This window comes from Cygnus olor, chromosome 3 (assembly GCF_009769625.2).
Source record: "Cygnus olor isolate bCygOlo1 chromosome 3, bCygOlo1.pri.v2, whole genome shotgun sequence".
NCBI classification, from domain to species: Eukaryota; Metazoa; Chordata; class Aves; order Anseriformes; family Anatidae; genus Cygnus; species Cygnus olor.
The window spans coordinates 120,312,346-120,338,391 of record NC_049171.1 but is presented as its reverse complement, the minus strand read 5'-3'; the positions used below and the strand labels follow the sequence as shown (position 1 = coordinate 120,338,391).

At 43.5% G+C, this 26,046-nt stretch overlaps 1 protein-coding gene across 8 annotated transcripts in view; it reads left to right on the top strand.

Moving 5' to 3' along the window:
- The first annotated feature begins 348 nt into the window (after positions 1-348).
- The window catches only part of KIZ (kizuna centrosomal protein), a 49,998-nt gene continuing 24,300 nt past the window's right edge, over positions 349-26,046 (top strand). For 4 of the 8 annotated variants that reach the window (XM_040554302.1, XM_040554301.1, XM_040554300.1 and 1 more), the window contains exons 1-4: positions 349-482; positions 5,186-5,248; positions 7,287-7,440; positions 11,549-11,638. In XM_040554302.1, coding sequence (XP_040410236.1) covers positions 415-482; positions 5,186-5,248; positions 7,287-7,440; positions 11,549-11,638 — 375 coding nt within the window. In that variant the 5' untranslated portion in view covers positions 349-414. Of the gene's footprint in view, positions 483-5,185; positions 5,249-7,286; positions 7,441-11,548; positions 11,639-16,223; positions 16,256-16,310; positions 16,885-17,044; positions 19,132-19,554; positions 19,766-23,838; positions 23,881-24,917; positions 25,073-25,604; positions 25,756-26,046 lie in introns of those variants that run through there. The other 4 variants (XR_005819090.1, XR_005819087.1, XR_005819089.1 and 1 more) reach the window with 4 other exon arrangements.

Here is a 26,046-nt window from a genome sequence, read left to right as displayed (position 1 = left end):
ATATTTATGTACAGACAGGTATACATACATATACGTATTTATGTACACACGTGTATACCTACGGATATGCATTTATGTACACACGTGTATACATATGTATTTACATACACACATGTATACATACATGTATTTATGTGCACAGAGGCGTGCATACACCACGTGAGGCTCGAGCCTGCTGTTTTCACGAGGAGTAGGCGCAGGGCGGGGAGCCATGCCCCCCCCGTTTGCCGTGCCACCCCCGGGCTCCGCAGGGGCACGCGGCCGGGCAGGACCCGGGGCCAGGCCCCGCTTCGAGCCCTCCCGCGCGCCACCAGGCCCCATCGCCACGGCAACGCGCGGCGGGGCCTTCCGGGGCGTGGCGGCGCGGGGCAGGGCGGGAGGCGTCGCGTTGGCCACGGCCGTAAACAGCGCGGCATGAGCCGGGGGGGGGGCACCGGCACCGAGAGCGGCACCGGGAGCCTCCTGCGGCGCCTCCGCGACAGGTGAGGGGACCCCTGCGCCGCGCTCCCGGGGGGCAGCGCCCGCTCGCTAGGTCCCTGCGGGCCGCGCCGGCACTGAGCGAGCTGCACCGGGCTTGCCGGGGACCCCGGCCGCTGCCCACCGTAGGGGCTGGATGCGGTGGGCGCTGCTCCGCCGGCTGAGGCCCCGCCGCTGGGAACCGCTTCTTAACGGCGCCTGGCTCCCGTCAGGCGTGTGTCGCGTCTCACGGTAGCATCTCTGCGCAGAGGTAGTAGAAGTAGTAACGCCGTGGTGATGAGAACCTGAGCGTGCAGGTCTAATGCTGCCTTCAGGTAGCGCCTTGGCAGAAACGCTGCGTGCAGCTTTGCTAACGTCCTGTTTTGGTCCAGAAGACCAATGGCAAACAAAACAGGAATGACTTTCTCTTGGGAAAGAAACTGGGGGAGAACATGTACAGCATCGTGGTATTTTTTTATTGTCTACAAGTTACAGAAGTTGTAGGTTCTTGATAGGGAAGGCAGCATATCTAGACCATGGCATCAGAAAGTGAAGGGAGAGAGCAGATTAAAATCCCAGTGCTCAAGCCTGCATACTGCTTTGAACAATGTGACTATGTGCAGCTATCCCCCTGCTAGGAGCAGAGGTGCCTTGTGCCCCCTGAGGCTCTGGGTCACATCTCTGCCATCAGGTCCCACGTTGCACGTGTGGGCTGCCCATTGCCAGCTCTTCTGAAACCACCAGGAACAGACCGCATCACAGGCACTAGCTCCTCTGTCTCATTTGCTTACACCAGGAGGTTCAGGAGTCATTTGGGGCAGGGGATTGCAGGCAGGCAGTGTGATTGCATGAGCCATGCTTCCTTTGGAGACACAGCTGACAAATGTTGTGATAATAAACAGACCTTTTCTACCTGGTGTGCTTGAATTGCCTGTGCTTTAACATATGTATTAAAAAAAATAAATTGTATTGATGGTGTTGACAAATGTGTAACCGTTTACCCCAGATCCAGGTAAATAAGTTGTATGCTGCTGTTTGGGGAGTTTGAAGGGTCGCCTCTGGCAATGGTGCTGCAGAGGCAGTTGCCTTTTTGGAATTTCACAGGTAAAGTGATAATTTTTATCTAAACATTTCTTTAATGTAAAAAAATATAAAATTTTTAGTAAAATCACTGGATCACTTCAGCTTTCTAAGTCCCACCTTGGAAATTCTGCACTGATCCTATTTCAAGTCACCTGTTTTAAGACCTGAAGTACCCAATAGCTGTTTCACTCCAGATTGCAGTCCTATTTTGAGGTCTTCAGTTTAAGCAAGCAGGGAGCCATGGCTAAGGAGCCATATGTGCAAGAGCTTGCATGTGGTGGAGGAAGCTGCTGCTTGGTTGTGTCTCCCACCTGTCTCTTGGTGAGCTCGGAGGGAACTCTTGTGAATGTTTCTTTTCTTCCTGTTTTCATCTCTCTCTTTTTTTCCTCTAAATACGTGAATTTTGAAATGCCTGAGAAATTAGCCTTGTGCAAATTAATCTTGTGCAAAAAAACATAACTATCTTAATGTATATTTAGACTTTATTTGCTGAATTTTATTTCTTAACGCTGGTACTTAGTCCAGTCGAGATATAAATGCTGCTGCGGGCATAGGTCTCTGTAGACAGGTCAGTAGTGTCTGTGTGAGCAAAACTATGGACAGTTAGATTTTGGGTGTCTAAGGTAATAAATGACCTGGGGCAGAGTGTTTACCTTGGTGCTTAATACAGAACTGACCGTGTTGTGATTACTCAGCATTTAATCTTGCTGGTGAGAGAGGCAGTGTTTGAGATGAAGTAGATAAATTATTTAGCTAAGTGTTGTACTTAACACCGTGACTAACTTTGAAATTAGCATCTTCCTCAAACAGTGAGGCCAGATGCCTCATGCTACGGGTGATTTGCTGTAAACATGTGCAAATACTGACAAGTCTTGAGCAGAGAGTGTAAAACAGGTTTATTAGCTTCCAAAATATTTGCTGGTATCAGTTATGTGTGTTTGTAGAAGGTGGTGCTGAACAGGCCCACTCGAACCTGTCCGGGGGATTGGATTTGCCTGCAGGAGGCTTTGAGCATTGTGCTTCTCCAGGACTTGAGTGGTGAAGTGGCTGTTGCTCTTACTGAGTCTGTGCTGCCTTTTTTCCTCCATGAGAAAGCTAGCTTGTGCTGTTCTGAAGAAAACTGGCTACCTGCAAACACAACTCTTTGTTTCTCTTTTGCATGCTTGCTTGTGCCTTTTACAGAGGTGGGCTGAATGCTGTAGTTGGTTAATTGGCTTGTTTTGTCTTTCTGGCCAAAGCCTTACACGATACCTACTGGCATGCCCTGAGCAGGCTCTGTCCAGGTGCCAGGCTAGGCTGTTGGATACAGCTCAGTGCTCAACAGTTGATTTAATGTCAGATTGGTGTAGAAAAACAACTGTAAAAATTACATTTCTTCTTTCTATGGAAAGATTGCATCGTATTTAAGTCCTTCACAATTTTTTCTGTACTTTTCTCAACAGGGTATCATCATACAGTAGTACTGTTATTCCTATATTATAGATGCAGAACTGAAGCACAAAGAGACTAGGGCCCGGTATCTCAGAAAATATTGAGGCAGGTCCTGCTGCTTTGAATAGGAGGTGAAGGATCAGATATCACTACAGGTCGATGCCTGGTGAAATGCTAGAGGTTAGACGGAGCTTGTGGTTGAACAGGGAATTTAATTCTGCTTTCAAATCCCAAAGAAACACGCTTTCTCTGCAGACTGAAGATTCAGGGTTGTTTGAAAAAGCCACCTGTATCCTTACGAAGTCTTGAAGTGTTCTATTTTTGCCTATTTAAGAATAAAGTTTATAACTGGCTGTTTGCAGTGCTTTAACCTGATGCAAATAGAAGCTTCAGGCTGAGAGCTTTATTTTTCAGGTAAAAAGGGAGGTGGTGTAGTAACAGAGTGGTCAAAATAATCTCTGTATTGCTTCAAGCCTCACTTCTGCCACTGACTCTAAGAAACTGCACTGGAACTTTGTCGGAATCTGGGCTACCAAACAAAATAGTTTTGATGGCTTCTAAATCACTGCTTGGACAGAGGTGTGCTGCAAAACACCCCAAGTGTTGCAGTAACCATTTCAGGCATCTGTAATGATGGTAGTCAAATGCTGTGAGGCTCATACCTGATGGTTTTTATACTTTGTCTTCCCTCTAGAGAAGATGTTATTTATATACTCAGTTGCTACCTAAACTTCTGTAGCACTGACTAGCGAGTGGGACGCTGGTAGAAAGGAAATGATCTCTCAGGGACCAAGGAGTGCGAAGTGCTGTGCAACCTCTGGTATCAGAGGATGAGAAACAGGATTGGAGCCAATGGCTGTTCGCATCCGTTGGCTCTTACATCCATCAGGATATCACAGTGTTCTTCATCAAGACATGAAAATTACTTCTAGAAGTGTAAAAACAAGATCTTGAAATCTGCTTTTGCTTAGCTGTCCATCATGTAAAAGGAAATTGAAAGGATGAGATCCCAGATGAAGCGTGGCTTTTAAATTGCATACATGACATGAAAACGTAATCTTGTTTCAGACAGTGGCAGGATCAGATGGATAAAATGTATGCCTTGATCTTGCAGACTTAAGAAGCAGGAAGGTTTTCTTTGCTTTCTTCTATGCAGGGCATCTGGGAGGAGGCAAATATGTGTGGCTGTGACATGCACGTTTGTAGGGGAGTGCATGGATGCATGGAAAAGCATGCATAGTCATATGGCTGCATGCAGTCTCACATGTGTGCCCATAGCTCTCTCACCTATGTGGCCTTCCTAGCTAATAAAAGCTGGTGATTATTTTTAATGAACAACTTAAGATACTTGCTCTGATTGTTGCAGGATTTGTAGTGTGTGTCTACTGGAAGCCCTTGTCTCATCAATTGTTTTTTGCTGATGGGGTAGTTGCTCCTTTTCAGAAACAGTTTGTAGTCATTAACTAATATTACCACCTTTATTCTGTCCTACTCCTTCTGAAAATGGGTCTCTGAATTACGTTGTGGGTCAGGCATGGAGCTTGTTCTCAAGCAGTATGAATTTCCCCATGGACCTATACCATTGCACTGCTTTTGGCAGCTACAGATGGCCCTGCAGCATTTTAACAACCATAAATTTTTTTGTTACTTTTGTCTGTTGCCCTTTAGTAGTTCCAGCAGGTAATGCTAGCGTATCTCTAGATGTACTTGATTTTAATGCGTGAGTCTGAAATATGTAGCAGATTTTAAGTTAAAAACTATTACATAAAATACTGCCTGTTTGAGCAAGCTAAGCCAAATATTTCCTGCATTGAAAGTGGTTTGTTGAGTGATTTGGACTGGGGGAGAGGATCTCAGGGCTTGGAGCACCTCCAGGGGCCGCTGGAGAAAGGACTTGAAATAGGAACTTAAACTGTGCAGGAGTCTTTTTGGCTGTGCTATTGGGGTTTAAGTGGATATATACATGTGTACGCGTTGTCATCTCTTTGTTGCCCTCCCTTTAAAACAACCTAGCTCTTCTTCCAGTGAGGAGCAGAGGGGGAAGTAAAAACTTTTTTTTTTGTGACAAGCTTGGCTGGCAGATCAAGACATAAGACTACCAGTCTGTAGGAGAAATGTATTCCATACTCTGAGAAGTTTTATGCTCTGTATAATGTTTCACTTCTTGTGTTTTGAGAATTTAAATTATGAAATATTTTTGTTTGCTTTCTTCTAGTGAAACCAGAAGGCTGGAATTGGAAAGAAAACTGATGGAATACAAAAAATCTGATGCATACCTGTAAGTTTATTAAAAAACTTGTTATAGACTTTTTTTAGTTACAAAGACTTCAGTATCATGGGATGCTTTTAGAATGTTATCTTGACATTGATTTTTGTAACAGTAAGTTATATACATATGAATCTTACATTACATTTAAAATGCCTTGTAGTTACTGCAGAAGATTTCATTGGTAACATAACTACCTTATTCTATCAATATTGAAACATTACCATCTTAGTAATAACTAACATGCAAGTTAGTTTTGTGCAACTTTTCCTGAAATCACTGTAGTGTTAAAGATAGAAAGCTTTTTCTTTCTAGCGCTTTGTGCTACAAAATTCTAGGGTCTTAGAATGTCTTAAAGTTTTAGGAAGTACTACAGGATATTCTAGGTTCTGGTCCTAGCTCCCTGGATTGTTTCTGCATTAACTAATGTGAATTGCGCATAGTCTTTTTTAAAAAAAAAAAAAAGGTGGTGTAAAAAAAAAACCAAACACTTGTTACTCTGGCCATGTATATTAAACAACTGTTCAGATTTCTGTGTTTGCATTCTCTTGTCCTATGGATACTGTTATATATAACATCCATGAGGTTATAAGCATTGCTATTGACAGCCTTATTGAGGAAGACCAAATGATTTGAACTTGCTGCCAGTTACCAAATTACCTGTTAAGTTTAATTCGGTGTGGTTGCTTCTCTTGTGAACAAAGCTTCTCCCTTTTTTTAATCTCCTTTTTATCTTTGAACTGTGAAATTCCTGCCCTGATCAAGTTAGAATGGAAGGGAACAGGTTCCAGAACTGATGGCCTTCCAGTGAGCATATGTGTATCAAAAGATCCTAGCTTTCTTATATCCTATGTAGTTCTATATTGTTTTTTTTTGAGTTTGGGAAGAACTTTGTCATAAATCTGTTTGTAAAAGAAAATAGTATGAAAAGCACATGTTGTTTCTTTGAAACAGTGACTGCAGAAGCCTCCCTTCCAGAAGAGGATCTGGACTGTGGTGTCTGCATGGATGGAAGTCTCTTAGCTTGCCAGGAAAGGCACCTGGATTCCAGAGAGCAGCAGATTTTTAGGCATTCTTGTTTCTGTAGTGTTTCTTTCCTTAGCTGTGTTTTGTAAAGCCAGAGAGGTGACTCTTCAATTTTAGTTCAAGTGACTGAGGGCCAGGTGCAATCATGGCCAAATCCCTTGGAGACTTCTCTTCTAAAAGAGGGACTTTAGAGTAGAAAATAGAGGTTATCTTGAAGAAAAAATGCCTCAACAGGTGGGGAAACATACATGTGTACTTTGTTTTCACTTTTAATATGATTTATTTTAATTCAACAGAATTTGAACTGGAGTGTCTGTCAAAATATTGGCACTTGGGGGTGGGGGGGGGGGGTTAGGTTGCAATTTCACAACCAATTTAAGCTGACCTATAGGCAGGTTGAGCCCTAAACAGATGATTGTCTGCCCTTGGTTCACAGGTTCCCTTTGACACTAATACTTGTCCAGCTGCCTTATGAACAGACAAGAAAATAGGTCTGTCTGAAAGTGAATCTGTGTTTTTTCAGTGGGTGAGAAATAGTTCAAACGGATTTTCAGTTGGATTGCTCTTGGCCTAATTTGCCATGGGTGCATAGTATATAGTATTGGCACAAAAAAGAAATAAAGGCCTGGAGTGAGATGCCCCTTTTGGTGGCAACATGGATTTAGGTTGGCTTAAAGCAGTTGTAAAACCACAGCCTTACTTCACAGTATGTTTGACTTGCAGAACACGTTCTTCTAAATACAGTTTTCATTTTAGACATGCGTATCACATTAATTCAAAGCATAACCTATTCCGAACAAACTTACAAAATTTTTGAAATGTGTTTTATCTTTTTGAGCACCAAACCAAAAACCCTTTTTAAACCTTAAGTTATGTAACAGTGATGTCCTTTTAGTTGTATAGTGTAGCTTTGGACAGTTGGGCAGCTCCTACATAAGTGTTGTATGTGCCTGAAGAAAAGTGGTTGTAATAGAAATGTTTGTTTTAATTTCATACTCAGTACATGTTCTTCTTTCTCTTGCAGAATGAAACTAAAGTACACGAAGCTGAAAAAATACTTGGAAGAAATAAACGAACGACAAAAAAGAGCTCTTCTGCGAAACCAGGCCATTTTAAAGGAATTGAAGCAGTTTGAAGCTCATATGAAAACTTCAAGTTCAGAGCTAATTCAGAAGATGGAAGTAACTTTCTAGAAGACGTACTGCATTAGCGCTTGTTATTACTACAGGGGTTGCTGAATAGGTTCTGTCTGTGTATTTTGCACATCCAGGCTGGTGAAACTTCATGCCATGTTTAAGAGTGCTTAAAGCGGAATTTGAAATAAACCCAAACTGTACTAGTAAATGAGGTAGTAGACACAACTGTAGCTGCAGAGATAGTCAGTAGCACTTCACAGAACTGTACGTTTGGCCTGTAGTACAGTGCTGTGTCCTTATGAGTTTCTTGGAAGTGAGGGAGAACTGACATCAAAAAACTGGGGAGATGGATTGTATCATGTGTTTGGAGTTATAGTGGTAATAAAACAGCAGATCTAGGTTAGGACAAAAGAGGACTAGAGTTGTAATATTTTCATAAACTTTTTAATTAAGATTATATTTACTAAGGCTTTCTATCACCTAAAAAGCCACAATATATTTCACTGAAGCTGTTTCAGGACACGTTTTTAATTCTGCTGGTGTGATTGCCCTAAGTAGCTATAGCTAGGCTTGCCCCTACCTATTGCACTTTCTTCACCAACAAAGAAGGTGTAAGGCTAAGTGACTTCTGTTAAAAACAAATTACTTTGTTGGAACTATTTGGACTAAAGCAGATCTAAAATGAGTTTGCAGTCAGTTCTGTTACTAGACAGTCCTGTTGAATCACCTAGGTCTTTGCTTTTAATGGTTTTACGTGTACATATGTTTGATTCATTTGCCTTCAGAGCTGTAAAATTTTGAACTTTTTCTCTGGGCCGGTAAATTAAAACCCAGGGAGTTTTCATCACCTTGAGTAATTGAGATGTTACTATTTTGTGTTACTTCACTGAAGAATAATTTAGGATATTACAAAGTGATATAGATTGGAAATGATCTCAGATTCAAAAAAATGGCTTGTGCTCATGCCATTTATATATGGAGTCAAGTTTTGGGGAGCTGAAAAATCAAATTTTTTCTGGGAGGGAAGTGTGTTTATATCTGCTTTCTAATAGAAGTAGCATTTTTCAAAAACATCTGGTGGAGACATATATGTGATTCTGCCACTTTTTTTTAGCTTGCTGGAATAAAAGAGGGGAGGAAACAAATTAATTGAGGTGTTTTAAACCCCTGTTGTGTGATACTAACACAATACAGTGTGGTTATCTAGAACTCAGCTGTGATGGCTTTTATTTGTCTGAAGTGCAGTTTGAATTAAAACTGGAACAACCTTATCCAAGTATACAGTTTTTTTTCCTTTTCCTACTCAGGGACACATGCAATTTCATCTGAGATAGTAGAGCTTAGACTATGATCCTTTTAAAAGGAGATGTTTAAAAAAATCCTGTGTTTGGGTTCAAGAAACATGCACCAGCACCTTTGGATGACAGTGATACAGGGCTGAAAGAAAAATGTGGATTGACTGAGCTGGGGGGTTACAGTTACAGCTAATATGGGAAAAGAAAGGTATGAGCACTTCTGAAAAAAGGTAAGAGAAGGAAAGAATCAGAGTGCGACATAAACAGGGAGCAGGAGGGAGAAAAAGTGTAAAGCGATGTAGAAGTTTAAAAACAAGTGAACCTTCACTTAAAATATTTTTTTAAGCTTTTCTCATAGTATGCTCTGGAAACAACAGTAGGAAGCATTATTAGAGCTTACTCTGAAACAGGGATGTAGAAGCAGCAATGTGCTTTATTTTTTTTCTTACTGTCTGGTTTGGCTTTCAGTAGCTGCACAGGACAAGAAAGCCTTTGAATGCAGTTCTTCATTTAGAAAAGTTCCTTTCAGTAGATAAATGTATGACTTGAAATGTGAATCTGTTCTTTCAAAAATCCTCTAAACTATTGATACTAATGTTAATGAAGGGTCTTTGAATCCTTATAAGCTTTCTTGCATCAGTGTAATGTAACAAGTCCTACACTCTATCTTTGTACTGTGGTTAAAAACATAATGTTTTTTAAATTAGTTGTCTCTGATTGCATCGAGAATCTTGGTTTTGTATTAAGCAAAATGACTATCTGGCTTCAAACTACTCTGCCATTAGTTGTAACTCACAATATATTAACCCTGCCTTCCAACGCTCATCTTAAAGTAAATAGCCCTAATCTTCTCTTTTGTCTCTTCAAATGGAATTTTTATGCCTGTAGTAATTTTTAATGCTTTTTCTGGAATGCCCTCAGTATTGCTTTTCAGATGGAGTGATGAGAACTGTTCATGCTGATTAACACTCCCTTTGAGATGTCAGTGGGTTTGTGCTTATGTTTCCAGTTTGGAAGGTCACTTTTGTATTGTCATGGGCTTCAGTGTACAGAGCAGGTGCCTGGGGGCTCAATAGCTGCTCTCCCTGCCTTTGGAAGTAAGGAAGCTCTCCGAAGATGTAGATCTTTCTAATGGTGGCAATTGACTTACACTCGTAAACCAATTGTCTGGCAAGCACCACATGGCTGCATACCTACATTCATAACTTCCTCGCAAAGCTATATTCCTGTCAATGTCTGGTAACTTTTATGGTCTGTTGGGTCTGGTGACATTGATAAACATCTTTTGTTTGCATCAGCTTAGTGACGTACAGTTCAGAGGCTGTCCCTGGGGTGGGTGTGCAAGTCCCTTGTGGTTCTTTGTTTTGTTTTAAAGCAGATTGAGGTCAGGAGTATTTTGTGATGCTGGATTTTCCCTGTTGTGTTTTAGGGATTTTTTTTTGAGCAACCCTGGTGGGTACTAGTTTGAGTTTCCCCCTGTGGTAGGCTGTTACAATGTATTTTTGTGAGTCCCAGCTGTGCTATGGGCTGATATGCATGCAGTGTTTTCATTCATTGCTTCCATTTTGATATTTCTGTGCCATCCATTTTATTTTTGCTGGTTTAGACTTGCTTTTTCTGAGCTGTTGAACAAAGCACAGATTACATACTCTTTATACTACAATTATGAAAAGCTACCTTGTTGTGGAGAATTACGAAGCATGTAATCATTTAATCTAGCATGGAAGTACACTGACAGAAATTATTACTTTTTCTTTTTTTGCTTGAGAATGTCCTTTAAGAGTGCTTTATCATAATTATGCACACAATTTATTACTTGCTGTAGGTGAAAAAAGTTTTTTTGAAAGATTTGCTGTTTCGTTGTTTTCTTTTTTGTTTTCTCCCTGTGTTTGTCTGCAATCTGTTCAGTAATTTTGGGGAGTTGAAGTAAAATCACTCAAGCTTTCAGGAAAATCCTGTAGTTATATCTGAGTTTCTTTTGAATTTAACTCTTGTGTGGTTAGATTCTGTTTTTTAAAAGTTGATGTTTATAATTTTATGAAAGGCTTCCATTGCCTGGAAGACAGCAGACTGGCTGAGTACACCATTGGTATGAAGTGCAGGGTTGGTGAAGTTAATTGTTCTAAAGATTTATCTTTATGCATATTACATGCTGCAGAATAGGTGTTGAAGTGCTTTCATTCAGGACCAATGTAACTTGTTATTGGGGTTTACATTTACTAACAAATAGGATTAATTATAGGTGCTGCATGTGCCTGGCTTTTAATAAGTAGTCCTACTATGAATGCATTACATTTGGTCAATTAAACAATGTAGTGGAGGTGAAAATGTTTTATGCAGTTGTTTGTTAGTAACATTAGAGCAAGTTGCTTTTCATGCTGGGCTGCTCTTTATAACATCTGCCATATATTTTTCTTTATAAGAGCTCAATGAGTTGTAAGATGTACATAAAAGAAAAACGAGTTCTGAAGCTCACGTAATCCCAAAGCAGTGGAGTCATTGTCTTGATACAGCAGAAATAATAATTTGGTGTTACAAAACCAATTGTGATTAAATAAATTTGAATCAGCAAGTTACTGCTATTTTGTGGACTTCTAGATTAGGTGAGTGAATAAATGTGTATGAAAAACCTACTGAAGGTTGTGTACAAGTCATAGCATTTGTTCAGGTAAGTGGTAAAAATTAGGAGAAAAGGGGGCTTCTGGCTTTTTAAACATAGACCAAACGAAAAATGATGCCAGGGTACTACAATTGAAAGTGCGTAGTTTGGAAAGCAGTATTTACTGATCTGTGGTTTGTTGGCTGTTTTTTTTCCCTCTAATTTTATGTAATGGATTTTTTTTTTCCACATTTAGGAATGGTATGGGAGAGAAATTAAAAGTGTGTTATCACTTCGAGAGGGCAACTTGTCAGCACAAGGTGACGAGAGAGAATACAACAAGCAGGTAATGCAGAGAGTGGGTGTGTGTGGGAAACGTGTTTTATTACATAGATGTTCTTTCCACTGAGCTGCTGCATTAAGAGGCAGACAGGGCTAAGCAGTCTTTGTGGGGATTTTTTGTTGTGGCAGCTGTAGTGAAATATTGCTTAGAGCCTGAGTGAAGTAGAGAATCTGGGTAAAAAGTGCAATTATTTTGATTAAAAAGGGGGAGAAAACTCTAAATGTTTGGTGTTTTTTGTTCAACACAGAAGTTATAATGTGCAAATAGTATTCTTAATGAATGATATTTTAAAAAATACAGCTGTTGATTTCTGTAGTGTATTTACAATTCTGTGAATTTTGACCTTTTCTCAGAAGAAGCAAAAAGAGATTGCCTATCTAAGTAACAGACAAAAAGACTGACAAGGAATACTTAAATATATTCTGCTATATATCTGCAGTAATGCAGGCTTCTAATCCCTCCTCCTATCTCCATATAAATGATACAGTTCAAGACCATAGCTGTTTTCTTTGCTAAAAGCAGTAAAGCTCTTTTAGATGAAATGTCTAAAAACATCTTGTAATAACTTGGAGCATGCTGGCAAGAGTAGTCACTTGTGACTGTGTGAAACCCCCTCAGCTAGTCGATATTGTAATAAGCAAAAATGGTAGCATCACTCCATTATTCAGAAAAGCCAACAGCATGCTTGTCCCTTAGGCTACAGCATTCATTAAGAAAAGCTTACTGGGCTGAAAGCTGGAAACAGATGATAACGGGATATGATTTTCATATTTAATGCATTCCTTGGAAGAGTATGTGTGCTGCAGATTGATAGAAGAATCAACTGCTACTTTACTAAAAGACTTTCTAGTTTGCCCTATAGCTACCGATGGAATCATTCAGCCAAGAAATTAACTTTTTCTCCTTTTACCTGCTTTATATATCTGCTAAGCAGGCTGCCTGGCTGCCAGTAAATGTTATTATGCAGTTAAATGTTTGGTATTTAAGACTCTTATCAGAAAAGAAACAGAGGCCACACTATTTTGTTTTTATAGTAGGAGGAAGGTTTTCGTTTTTCTTTCTTCAGTGCATTAGCAGTCGTTAATCTGAGTTTACAGAAAGTTTTCCCTATAGATTAAAAAGTTAAAAAACCTTGAATTTAGAGCATTCTTTAAAATGTAATGTACAAAGCAATGAACCTGAGCAACCTTGACCTATATAAGCAGACCTCCAGTAGTTCATGAATTAGATTTTTAATTCAGACGTGAAAAGGTGAGTTTAATTCTGAATACTGGATTCTTTGATTAAAAGCAGTTGGTGTAGGAGATGCTATTTCTAACCTATAGAAAAGTTGTTTCCACATAAATACTAGAACATCAAAGGATCACAGTGACTTGGATTTAAAAAGAAAAAAAACTTTGGACAGTACAAGTACTTGCTGCTTTGTACAGAATTACAATTATAGCTTGTTTGTGAACTTTTTTCCCCATTCCCTTTTTCTCCTTCTTATCTCCCTTCTTAAGTATGAAGGTAAGTTCAACTAGGTTGTGCATCCTTTTGCCTCGTCTATATGCTCTGTCTCAGATCTCCTATAACTACATGTGTTTCAGGAGTTTTTCATGTGTTTATTTCCCGCTACCTTCACCTCACTTGAAATCAGCCTAATCTTACGTTAGAAGTGTGTTGTGGGTACAGCTCAGATGTCAGCTCACCCTCCTGTGCAGGTGTCGGTGCCCACTGGCATTGACAGGATGATGTGCTGAGCCTCTATGCAGCATGTGCTCACATACATTGGAGACCAAGACAGGCAATAACAGAACGCATTTTCTAGAGATGCTCAGTATCCCTGTGCCCCTAAAGCACCAATGTGAATATTGAGCACTTCTCTGAGGTGTTGGGTGCACATATTTTTGGACTCCTGTTTTTTATGGCAATCTTTAATCTCATAAATCAGATACCTGAACAGTGATCTAGAAAACCATGATTCTACAGGGAAAGGACGTGCACACTGTTATTTTGAAGCCTAGTGTAATGGCAGCCCAACACTACATGTTGAAGGAGAGTTCCTGTGTTGAAGAGGTCCTTCCTGGCTGAAAGAGCTATGTAATCTGGGGTTCTGAAACCTTTGTGCAGTGACGTCTGACTTCAACTTTGAAGCATTTTCTTGAAATCCTTGGACTTATGCATCTTGGGAATGACGTATCTGTTAGATGTTGCAGATAGGGTACCTCCCAGGAACGCTTTTGAGTGGACAAGCGTCCTTCCCTGAACAGGGGCGTCACCAGGTGAGCATAGTGTCTCTAGCTCAACTTCACCTCACTGGTTTAGGTAATCTGCTGCCAAGCAGAGATGCTGCCCTCTTACGAGCCCTAATGGAAGGGACTTTGTTCTCTTCAAAGCACTTTAATAATAATAAAAAAAGATTGTTAGTGGAGGAGCAAGTGGGGAGCCTGCACGCATTCCCTCCACTCCACAACCGAAAAGAGGGCTATAAGTGTGCTTTGTGAGAGAGTTCACTTACCTCCTGTCTGAGTGCCGTGAAATTCAGTAATTGATAACTTTGTATGGTGTTTTAGGTCGGTCATCTACAGGTTTCTACTGTTTTGTTTTTGGTGGTAAAAGTTGTACCTCAGCCAACCTTATCTGTCATACAGTTGTTTGGAGAATGCAAAGGTGGTGAAGAGATTTTTCTTCTGTAAACAAGGAGGAGCTTGTTGGCAGTGTACTTCTGCTAAGTGCTATGAAGCACTTGTACCTGATTGAATTGCATTTGTTTTGGAACACTAAACTCAGGAGCTGCTAAATCCATAAAATACCTGCATTTTAAAGCAGCAAGTCCAAGACCCCAAAAGTAATTAGGAGGAACCAAAGAGTAGTGGAGATAGAATAAGTTGTGAACTTGATCTCAGTAGCAAATCTTTACTACTTAAAAATAACTCCATGGCTTTTTGTTCTGTTTCTTGTTATGTGGAATTTGAGCCTCTTAATGAAATGGTCACAGACTAGACAAGATGCCTTTGTTTCCTTTAAGCTGTGTTTGGCAGCTGACTTTGTGTGGTAGGAAGAGGTCAGCCAACGAGAGAGAAGAGAGGTATGGAGGTGACTGTAAATTGCTTTGCTGTGATTTGGGGCTGAAAAGCAAGCCGTGCTTAGTATGAACAAGGGCATTACGGTAACAAATTTTGGCTTTGCATAAACTGTCAGTGACCTTCTGGTGGTGGTAGCCACTCCTAAATTGCTCTGACTGGGTAAGTTTACAAAGAGCAAAAAGCAAGTATTAAAACCCTGGAATGTAGAAGCAGAGTGGTTGTGTTGTTGGAAGTGATTTTTATGCAGGTTCAACAGAGTTCTTGGATGAAAGTGTCGTTTGAAATATTTCTACTTGGCGCCCAAAGTTCTCTTGTGGAAAACACAATTTCATCTACTTGGTGTTAGCTCAGTAGTTCATCCTGTTTGGTGTGGATTAAATGGGGGAAAGAACAGAAGACAATGAATAAAAAGATTTTCCTTACTCTTCCTTGCTTTGTTAATATATCGTGAGTGAAGCTGGATATACAGACATGTGAAGACAGATGTAGGTTTCAGACTCTCTGGGGACTCCTCCCTATCCTGCTGCGTTCTCAAAGACCCATCTGTGCCATGCTGTATGTCCAGGAACTTCTCTTGCTAGTGCTGCTTGGAGAAGGATGCCACTCCATGCAGACTTTGGTCCCACTGCTGGTGGTATTGCTGCACCAGACACAAGTGGAAAAACAAACAGAAAAGTTCTAAGATGCACTGAATGTTAAAGCTTGGCTTGGCCAAGGAGGATCATTGGTGGTGGTGCCTCGCTGTGAGGCTGGTGGGGTCAGCCAGCTGCCGTGGCTTCATTCAAGGGACTGGTGTGTTCTGGAGGATGCCTTGGAGCCACGTCTCCCATCGTCATGTCCGCATAGTTGCGTATAACACCATGGTGTTGTAGAGGTGGCTTCTTGTTGTTTCTACTCTACAGCAGGACAGGGAGTATCTCCAGAGCTGGGCCGCTGGGAAGGACAGCCCCCAGCATCACAAGTGCTGGCATGCCATCTCGGGGAGGGTGCTGATCTCTGAGATGTTTGGGCAGGTGGCTTTCACAGGCACTTGAGAACAAGAGGAAATGGGTAGTGGGGTTTCTAGCTTTATGGAATTTTTCTTTAAACCAAAGGAAGAGGTGGTTGCCCAAGACATGAAGCTGTTGTAATGGCTAGGAGCTGTGTCTGAGGTGGGATTTCAGCAGCAGCTCTATGGCAGTTCCAATAGAAAGGTGTACGAAGTGCCAACTTGCTGGCAGCTGAAACCATGCCTACAGTGTGGGAGATGACAGACTCATCAGCTTATGTTAGCATTATCTGTTTTTAAGAATTATTTTTCTACAAATATTTTTTCTGGGTGACGTGCTTAGTTTCAGATGTGGTGAGGTAACAAATGCCTGTATTGGGCATGGGGGGCTTCACCTTTGCTGGTTGTAGCATTTTGCACAAATAAGCTTGTCTACTCCTTCTGTTTCTTTTAAAGCAAATGGACAAAAAAGTGTTTTCTATGTATCGAAGCAATAATATAGAAAATCCTTGTGTGACACTTTTTCCTCCAGGAAACCGCTGTGCAATCCTCGAGAAACTCCAGGTACATAATGCTGCCTGCTTGTTTGCTTAAGCTGTTTTCCACCTGTGTCTTCCAGAATCCATGGGTTGTGAGACAGGCAGGAATTCACTCCGGGACAGCCATGTCAAGAGGCTTATATCACCCAGCGACAATCTTTATGGGCCACCACACGTCAGCTGCCTGGAGCATGCAGCAGAAAGCCCCCCAGGCTGCTGAGAGCCATTTGGTGCCCAAGCCGTGCTCCCACAGACAGGCAGTGCTGAGCAGTGATGAGACAGACAGATGCCTCCTACGAGTGGGCAGTGACATGCCATGTACGAATAAACGTGACAAACAAGATGGGAAGGCAGATGTCCTGGTGCAGGAGAAAATGCCCATCACATCCAGAGTGGCATTGGCAGAGAGCAGCATGCACAGCAGCCTTTCTAATTTAACAGAACACAGAAATCTTGCTGAATGCCACTTGCTGTCACCCAACAGAGTGAGTGTGGAGAGCAGGACTGCTTACTTAAACAGTGACACCTCAGTGGAGGGGGAGGAGGTGACCTGTGAGCACCTGGTAGCAAGTGCAGAAGACTACAAGCAGCCTGTCCCTGTGGCATTTGTTCCTGAGCCCAGCATCTCTGAGGAAGACCAGGAAAGCATCCCAGGTATGATGGAGCCTCTGCCCGACTGTGCTGGAGCACACATATCCCAAACAGATGCCCCAGGCTGCCGTTTTTTTTTTTCCTACACCTCTTGTATTTTGCTTGAAGTATAGCGTCAGTCTCACTTATTCTTTTTTTTCCTTTTGACTGTATTTCCTCTCAGGCCCTTCATCACAGGGTGCTGAAGCTGCTCAGTTTTTCACTTTTCAGCTGGGGTGTTCTGATGCAAGACAGCTCTATGCTTCTGCTTTGCTTTGCTCACCTCTGTTGGCAGAGTGACTGTTGACAGAGTGACATCCCCTGCTCCATCCCTCAGGGTTTTGGCTTCTTTCTGCTCTTCACTGTGAGCAGACAAATGGGAGGAGGAGGATGAAGGATGTGCAAGGCAACAACCAAGAGCAAGCAGCTGTACTGGGCTTTCTGCACCAGTGCCAGACCTTCTGCAGTCCTTTTCAGTGGCTCCTATGAGGCTGCTTTGTCCTGGCAGCCTGCTTAAGATGGACCTCAAAGTTTAGAGGGGTCCTGCGGGATGCTCTCTGCTCAGCTGGATGATTCTTCTGTAAAATAAAGCCTCCTCATCCATCCGTGGCATGCTGTTCTTCTAGCAGATGTGAGACTTGGTCAAGTCTAACCTGAGAACTGAATTAGGGGGTGGCACATCTGTTAGAAAGCGAAGATTTTTTCTTTGGTGTGACCACAGGTGTCTTGAAGTAGTTTGAGCCTCATTTTAAGAGTTTTAATGTCAACATATTTCACTGGCAGCATAGGTGACTTCTCTTTCAGGTTGATTTCCTTCTCCTTCAAATGCTTGTGCAGAATAGCTCATTCATATTTGGAAATGCATGTCAAGAACCAGCATTTCCGTGAATGAGGCTGGATTAACTATTACTTGTTCTGCCTTGTTTCATGCTTTCTTGAGAGATGCGATGCAGGTTCTCCAGCTGGAATGTTCTCACACAGGGATGAAAGACTGTGCTTCCTCTTGAAGGCTGCTTCCCAACTTCTCACCTTTTTTTTTTGTCAAGACAAAATGTGTTCTCTCCTGTTTTTACTGGATTGCTTGCTTATTTTGAAGTTAGCTAACAGACTTGTTCTTAAAGTTGCGGTGACAAAGATTTGTCTCCAAGTAACAGTTTCTTCCATTTTTAAGACCTGGCAGAAATGCCATGCCCTGCCAGTTAACACAGTGATTTTTGACTTAAACTAGTTTTCCAGGCTGCATAAGAATAGCTAAAATGGAGCTTTTTAATGGAAACTGTTGGCAACCCTAGTGATGCAGGGACTCCTGTTCTCCTGTAATGATCGTGGCTTTCTGTATAGATGAAAGCTGGCATCCCCATCTTCTGATGATCTTCTGTACTACTTGCTTTTTTTCTCCTGATCCCTATTGCTTTTTCTTTCCCAAAGAAATCTATTCGCCTCTGATTTTTTTCACCTGGCACACTTCCACTTCTGTGCTGCTGTGAGAGGCTGTCCATGCTGGAGCTGGGGGGGACGGGTGGCCCCTGGGCTCTGCTGGCAGCTCTGTGCTGCCCAAAGGATGGTGCAAGGGGTCAGTGTTGTGTGGCTGGAAGAGCAATGCTCCTTTCATTTCTGCAGTGGGGTACCACTGCCTTCAGAGAAACCATGCAGCTGGGTTTGAAATTAAAATGGGCATTTTGTCACAGCATGGTAATCCCTTTGGGCTGCCCACAGGGCTTGCTAGGTCTGCTGCCAAGCGCATGTTGCAGAGCGAGCAGGCTGATGTCAGCCAGGTTCGAATTTGTACAGCATAGTCTTTCAGCTCCTGCAAGTTGGCCCTTTGTGCTGCAAGTGAGGGGAGCAGAAGATGCTTGGCTCCACTCTACATAGCAGGAGCAACGTGTGCCAGGCTTTGTGCAAGGAGAGGAGGTCCTGGCATCGGCTGCTGTTTGTCACAGCCCTCCATAATTCGGGCCTGAGCTGAGCAGAATGCTGGGTGCTGTACCATAAGCAGCTGCGTGAATACTGCTTAACTCAAACCCATGGTGAATTTTATGGAAAACTGGGAATTTCTGTGACAATGCTAATTTATTCCAGCAATTGTTGGTCCATTCAGTTTTGGTGTTTTTTGAAATGTAGGTGTGTTTTTTCTTTTTTGGCACATGATTCAGCCCTGTATTCTCCCTCTTTAGAAAAGGTAATTAATGTGCTGAATTTAAAAGCCTCTGGGCAGACATTTCTTCTGCAAGGTTTAAAAAAACTGTGAAAGAAGCCTCTTCAGGTGCATTTTTTTCCCCACAAGAAAAGCTTTTTCGAAGCTTTCTCAATAAAAGCTTTTTTTAAGCTTCTTTTTTCATTTCTTCTCCAGATGCAGTTTGGGGAGGTAGATGGTCTTCATGGAAGGGCTCCTTTTAGCTGGTGCTGGGCATCTTTCCCACCTGCCTCCAGTTGCAAATCTAAGCTGGGAGCGCAGCCAGGGCCTCCCCAAACTCCCCCTTGCGAGGGAAGTGCAGAAGGACATGGGATGTGGGGAGAGGGCGCAGAAAGCCTGACAGCGAAGCAAAGGCAAGAGGGGTGCTTGCTCATGCCTGCAAGTGAGATTGGAGAATGCACCAAGTGGCTCATCTTGGCTTAATCCCATGCACCATGACTCATTCCTTGGTCCTGCTAATGTTTTGGGAGTAATTTTTTGTGGTGGTTATTGTTCTACAGGACTCCAGGATGGCCTGAATAATGGGCAACCATCGCAGGCAGTGAGCGGGGACAGCAGCAGCGAGCCCCTGGTGTGTGCAGGTGAGGGGATGCTGATGCCAGCAGGGAGCAGGACATGGGCCGGAGGCACCCACCCTGCAGAGGTATCCTCTCCACAGCCATCCAGCCCCTGCACAGCAGAAGAGCCCCTGGGCAGCCTGGCACCAGATAGGTACGTCCTTGCAATCCCTAGCCCAGCGGGGCAGTGCCCGTCACAGAAGTGTCCCCAGGTGTTTTTCTAAGCTACACAGGAGAGCTGGCTCTGCTCCCTTGCTATGCTCCAACAGAGCCTTGACAGTGCTGGCATCGCTGCATCTTGTGCCCTGAAGGCAATAATCACTCTTGCACGCTGCTTTTCCTGACCACAACAGAAATAGTGAAGGCTTTGCTACCAGCTCATGTACCTCCCTCCCCTTGTTGCGTTCCCCACTTGTATGCCACTGGTGCTGGGCTTCCTTGCCTTTGGGCTGGCCTTGCTTGTATGTGAAATGCGCCCGGCTGAAGTGGCTGTAGCGGTGCAGGGCTTGCTAGGAGGCCTGCAGGCTGAATGAGGAGTGGTGGCTGTGGGCTGGGGAGAGAACACATACGGAGGAAAACAGTATGCTCACCCATGGAGGGTGAGGAAATACTTTTTTTGCAGTGTTTTTTTCCTTGTTTGTTTGTATCTTCTTGATCTGTTTAGCACGTCTGTTCTTCCTGTATCCATGTTCACATTGTATTAGGTGCTGATTTCAATATCAGTCTGTTTTTTAATAGATGCCAGTTGAGCAGAAGCTAATGGGCACCAGTATACACTTGTGTAACTTCACCATTTCACATTTGCATCAGACTGTTGCTTGCTATAGAATCATCATCTAATTTACATCTAAATAGCTTTTACCCAGTTTTTCTTTTGTATAACACCTGTTAATCATAACACTTTGCAGGGAAGTTGCATAGAGTGCTTGCCTTTGCTGGAGAAGTCATAGCTGAGCGGTGGTAATTTAACCTTTTGTTCTCTCTGTAGATGCTAGCGATGCCTAGTTGTTCATGAACTGATGAAAAATATTATGCAATGCTCTTGAAGCCCGGCTAAATTATAAGAAAGGTTTCACTGTTTGCATTATCTGTGGAGCATGACTAAAACCAGAATGTGAATGTTTCCTCTCACATTATGCTGAGCTGAATACCTGTTTCTCAAGGCCATGCAAGTGTGATCTCCACTTCTGTGTGTTTCTGCATAAGAGATACAAATTTTAATTTGTTTTACCTGAGAACTAAAATGCAGATAAAATTTCAGAAATAGCAGGCATGAAAGATGCTGTGGAGCGATACGTAGCCTCTACATTATTGAATTGATAACCAGTTGCTTTTAAAGTCCATCCCTCCAATGTACTCGAAATTCAGTGCATGTTCCTGAGTCCTGCAAAATAATTCATGAGCTGAAAGTCTTGGAGAAAACTTTCCCAGTAATTAGCAGGTGAACTTCAATTACGTAAATAACAAACTATGCAGACAGTTTTGAGGTCGTTGCTCTCTCAACAGGCAAAATCCTTGTTCCAAGATAGGAAGTCCCAAGTTTTAGGTTTTTGGTGAAAGTTCCTTTCTTTCCCTACTTTAGAGACATTGTTGTAATAAGCTCTTTTTTGGGGAAAAAAAAGTTTGTTCCCCCAGAAGAAATGTTTGTATGTTGTATTTTACTTCAGAATTAATTTTTTTTCCAGTCTAGTTTCAGCCTGTCTCTCCCAGCTGGAAAAACAGTGATCTCGTGATAATGCTGTCAGATGGCTAATGCTGTCAGGTGGCCAAGGAGAGGTGATGCTGCTGGGAAGGGTCTCCTAGGGCAGTCTCTGAGACTGGGTTACAGCCCACAGTGGGGTGATGTGACTGCTGTCATAGTCACTGAAGATGGGGGTTCTGCCGAATCACGGCTGTGTTGGGGCGCTGCGGGGCAGGTGTGCTGACTGGAGGCTGTGTGCACGCCTCTCTCAGCTGGTGCCCTCTGCTCCAGCCCATGGTGCCTGGCAGGTACTGGTCCTATGGGGGACTTGCTGGGGCCGCCCCCAACTCTCCCTGTGGTGGGCACCTACCCCGCTGCCTCCATGTCCTTTTGGCATTCCTCAGGGCACCACTGCTTTATTCAAGGGCTTAAAAATGGGGAGCAGGAGGGGGGGAAAGGGTCTCTGAGAATTAGCGCGTGGAAAGATGATGACTATTTTAAGGCTGGTGTTGAAGGGGTGGAAAAAGGCAGAGCTTATGCCTGTGCTGCTTCAGCTGCATTGAAGAGGACTTAGCACAGATGGATTGTGCATTACAAAATGTAACACATAATTCAAGCTGTCAGCTTAATCAGACTGTTTCCAGGAAGCAACCTGTAAAAGAGAAGGACCTCTTGCTTGCTGACCTCTGATCCGTAGCCTGCTGCAGATTGTCATACATTTTGTTTTTTCTTTATGTTGGTGTCCCTTCCTTCCCCTTCCCTTTTTATTATTGTATCCCTCTCGAGTGGCACCCTGGAAGGACCACCCAGGGGGAGGGAGACAATAGGAAACAAGCCGACTGCTGAAATACAGGTTTTGTAAGACTTTGGGGGAAGAAAAAGCACTGTTTAACTGCATATGCTATCTCCCTGGTATTGTTTTGCTGATCAAATGTCTAGGAAACTCCATGCAATGCAGGGCAGCTCCTACTCAAATGCTCACTGTTGCCAAACAGTCTGATGGAAAACAAAACTTTGGTATATCTTAGCATAATTACGAACATAACGTGAGCTGTGGCGCAAAGCGTTTTTCAGTTGGTAAAGCAAGGTTGGCTGTATAATATCAGCTTCCCCACAAAAACCCGTGTGTGTGGATGGGCCCCGTGGGCTGGTGGAGACCTGGGCTGGGAAGTGCCACACAAAGCGGGCAGCCTGGCCACAGGGTGAGCAGCCACTGCACCCCCAAAGGCTTTGCCTGCTTTGTTTTAGGGTGAGGAGACCTGGTTCTGACGCAGTGCCTCGGCATTGCTGTCCTGGGCAGTGAATGGGAGTGCTGCAGAAAATGCAAGGAGGAAGAAGCTGGCATCTGGCCATCTAAGGAAAAGAGAGTTTTAGGAAAACAGAATATTTCCCAAGGTGGCATGTCGCCTTTCCCAGTTTTGTGTGCTTGTGCGTCTTTTTTACAATGCATCAAAGAAAATTTGGTTCAAAAAATCAAGCTGATCTTTCAACCTTTTGAAACCACCTCTTAATTTAGTGTTATTACACTGACCATTTTTCTCAGGCGTTCTTTCCTTTTTGGCATATTCTTTTTGACTTTGAGATATCTACATTTCCCAACAGCTGGAGAGAAAAGGCTAGGAATGCAAGAGCTGTCTGGCTTCTCAGCTGGGAGTAAGCAGAATGTGCAGAAAAGACTTCTTTCTAAAAGAAAGTCTTTTAATCAGGATTTGCAACAAAGGCAAAGCTGGTTGTTGCCTGTTGTTGAGCTTCAGGACATAGTGTTGGTTTGCTGTGTGCGCTTATCGTGCCTTGTCCCACCACTGTCTCTGGTTTGTGGGGAGGCCAGTTTGGCTGCAGCTCTCCCATGCACAGGCTTTTCCTAGAACTGGTGTTGTGGTTTAACCCGGTTGGCAGCTAAACACCACACAGCTGTTGCTCACCCTCCCCCCTCCCTCTCTGGGATGGGGAGGAGAAACAGGAAAGTGAATCCTGTGAGTTGAGATAAAGACAGTTTAAGACAGGAAAATAATAATAATAATAATGGTAATAGTACTACTAATAATAATGTGTACGAAACAAGTGATGCACAATGCAATTGCTCACCACCCGCTGACCGATGCCCGGCCTATCCCCGAGCAGCCGGCACCCCCCACCCCAGCTAGCCACCCTTATGTATTGTTTAGCATGATGCCAGATGGTATGGAATACCCCTTTGGCCAGTTTGGGTCAGCTGTCCTGGGTCTGTCCCCTCCCAGCTCCTGTTGCACCCCTAGCCTGCCCGCTGGCAGGACAGAGCGAGAAGCTGAAAAGTCCTTGGCTTGGTGTAAGCACTGCTCTGCAACAATTAAAGCATCAGCATGTTATCAGCACTCTTCTCATCCTAATCCGAAACATAGCACCCTACCAGCTACTAAGAGAAAATTAACTCTATCCTAACGGAAACCAGGACATCTGGTCTCCAAAATACAGTTTCTTTTGAAAGCTGTGAGCCTCTGTACACGAAAGGGAATGTGGATGCAAATAGGAAGGCTTTGCTGGGGGTTTGCAACTTTTTTTTTCTCCAGAGCCCATCACCTGGGTTTGCTGCTTGGAAGAACTAAGTGTGGGTGTTTATTTTTATAACTTGCATGGCAGAAATGTGTTTAAAATGTCCCTGACAGGTTCCTGCAAGCCCTGTCTGCACCCTGCTCCCTGTCGCTTGTTCCTGGTTGCTCTGTTGTGCACCCAGCCACAGCAATCATGGGCATATCACTGCTGGTGACATGCATGGTGCAGATTGAGCTCTGCAGGAGCTGCCTGTCAGAGTCGGCCTCTTCATGCTCACATTTATATGTGGCCAGCTCACAGAGCAGCAGGCTCCTGCAGGCAAGCACCTGGGAAGCCTCCCTATGCTTCCATGGCTTCAGTGTCATTGTTGAGCTGAAACGTGGCACTCAGAATCATGTACTCAATTATTTTAACAAATGCTTGTGCCTAAACTATATATCGCCTTTTGCAGCCCTGCTTTGCAGATCGTGCCTGTGAAATAAATCCTTGTTTCCATGAGGGAGAGCGTCCCCTTATAGTGGCTAATAATGCTTTGCTGGGGTACAGAATAACAACTAGAAAAATCCTTTCTTTGAGGTAAAGGAGGAAAAAGAGTCACCAAACCCTTTATGTTAACAAAAGCGGGACCAGATAACCCAGGCTGTCACTCAATGGCAATGGGCTCCTAATTGCAAGAGCTGGGAGGAGCTTTGTGGTTTTACTTAAAATTAAATGTCAGCCTTCTTAAGCTAGAATTTTCATAAACGCTTAATTGTTGGAGGATTTCTGGGGAGTTACGAGGAAGGGTTTACAGGACTTGGCCACGCAGCCCACCATTACGAATGGGTTTCAGCATCACAATTGCTTTGGCCACAGCAGATGCAGAGATGCCTGGCCAAGGTGCTGTTTCAGCTTTACCTATCGTGATGTTTCTACCCTTACTGTTTGCCTAACCAAACCCTTGCAAAGACCTGGTCATGGGCATGCTGCTTTTGGCTGTCCCACTGGTTATCCTATTAGCCAAGGGCTGTATGACAGGCCTTGCATCTACCCCTCTTCTGGCTGTCTCTCTGGTCTTCAAATAGATATCTCACATCGCACCTGCTTTATTTTGCAGCTTTTGTAGTCAGGCCAACAGCCTGAAAGAAGACCTTGAAGCTGGAGAAGCAGCTGTCTGTCATCAGCCCGAGGCATTGCTGCAGAGCCTGTGGGTGGCCACCCCCTCCCTGGGAACATACTGTGTGCTGCTCGTGGGGCTGCGGAGCAGAGCAGGTACATGGGGACCAGCCTTCCCTGGGGGACTGGCGTCCTCCTTTCCGCTCTCTTCTTTCCTGTGTGCATGCCACAAGGACAAATGAGAGGTGATTTTTAAGGCCTCTTTAGTGCAGCAATGAAAACATTTTCCATTCTTTGTTACTTACCTTCTGCCTAGTCCCCTGTGTTAAGCAACGCTGGAGTGTTGGCAGGATCAGGCACCTCTTAGCACTGAGGAGAGCTCTGTAACTGCCTAGCATTCCTTCCAGGGCAGATGTGCCTTTGAGTTCTGTGTGTTATTGTTCCTGATGGCTGCCTTTGCCTGACCTGGCTTGTCACAGTCTGTCCAAGTCAAAAGTGACTTATTTGCTTTTGATGCTTTTACAAGCAAAAATAAGGAAGTATATGCTGTGAGTTAAGGGCAAAAGGGGCTGCACGTTTTCCTACTGCATACTGACCTGCCTCTCCAGCCCCAAACAAGCAGACGGGCAGGGTGGTTCCCGTCTGAGCACTGCAGGCTCTGAGCCTTGCCTTCGGTTGTGTTCCCTAGGCCGGACCTGCCACAGGATGTGGATGTATTGCAGGCTCCCCTGAGCAGCCCCATGTCATTCATGGCAGGGCACTGCCCTCTGCTCACCGAAGAGGTGGTGGCGATGTTTGAAAACCTGCTGGTTTCAGGGAAGGAAGCGCCAGATGACCAGGTTGGTTTTGGTGTCCATCCGTCTGTTTGGCTCGGGTCACTTGCAGCTGCTGCTCACCACAGTTGGGCTGCACCGAGCTCCCCAATGGCTCTGTTTAGTAGAGAAAATTCCCACAGCTCAGCATCACTTGTAGCATGTTGCATGTCTGTGATAAACACATGCTGGGGTTTTCCACTGCGCTTGGCAAGTTTGGTAAATGCTCACTCTTTTCCCTGCCTGGGGTTTTTAAAGAGGGAATTGTACAATGGTGCAGTGATTAGTGGTCCTCCCCAGTGTGCTGACTTATTGTAG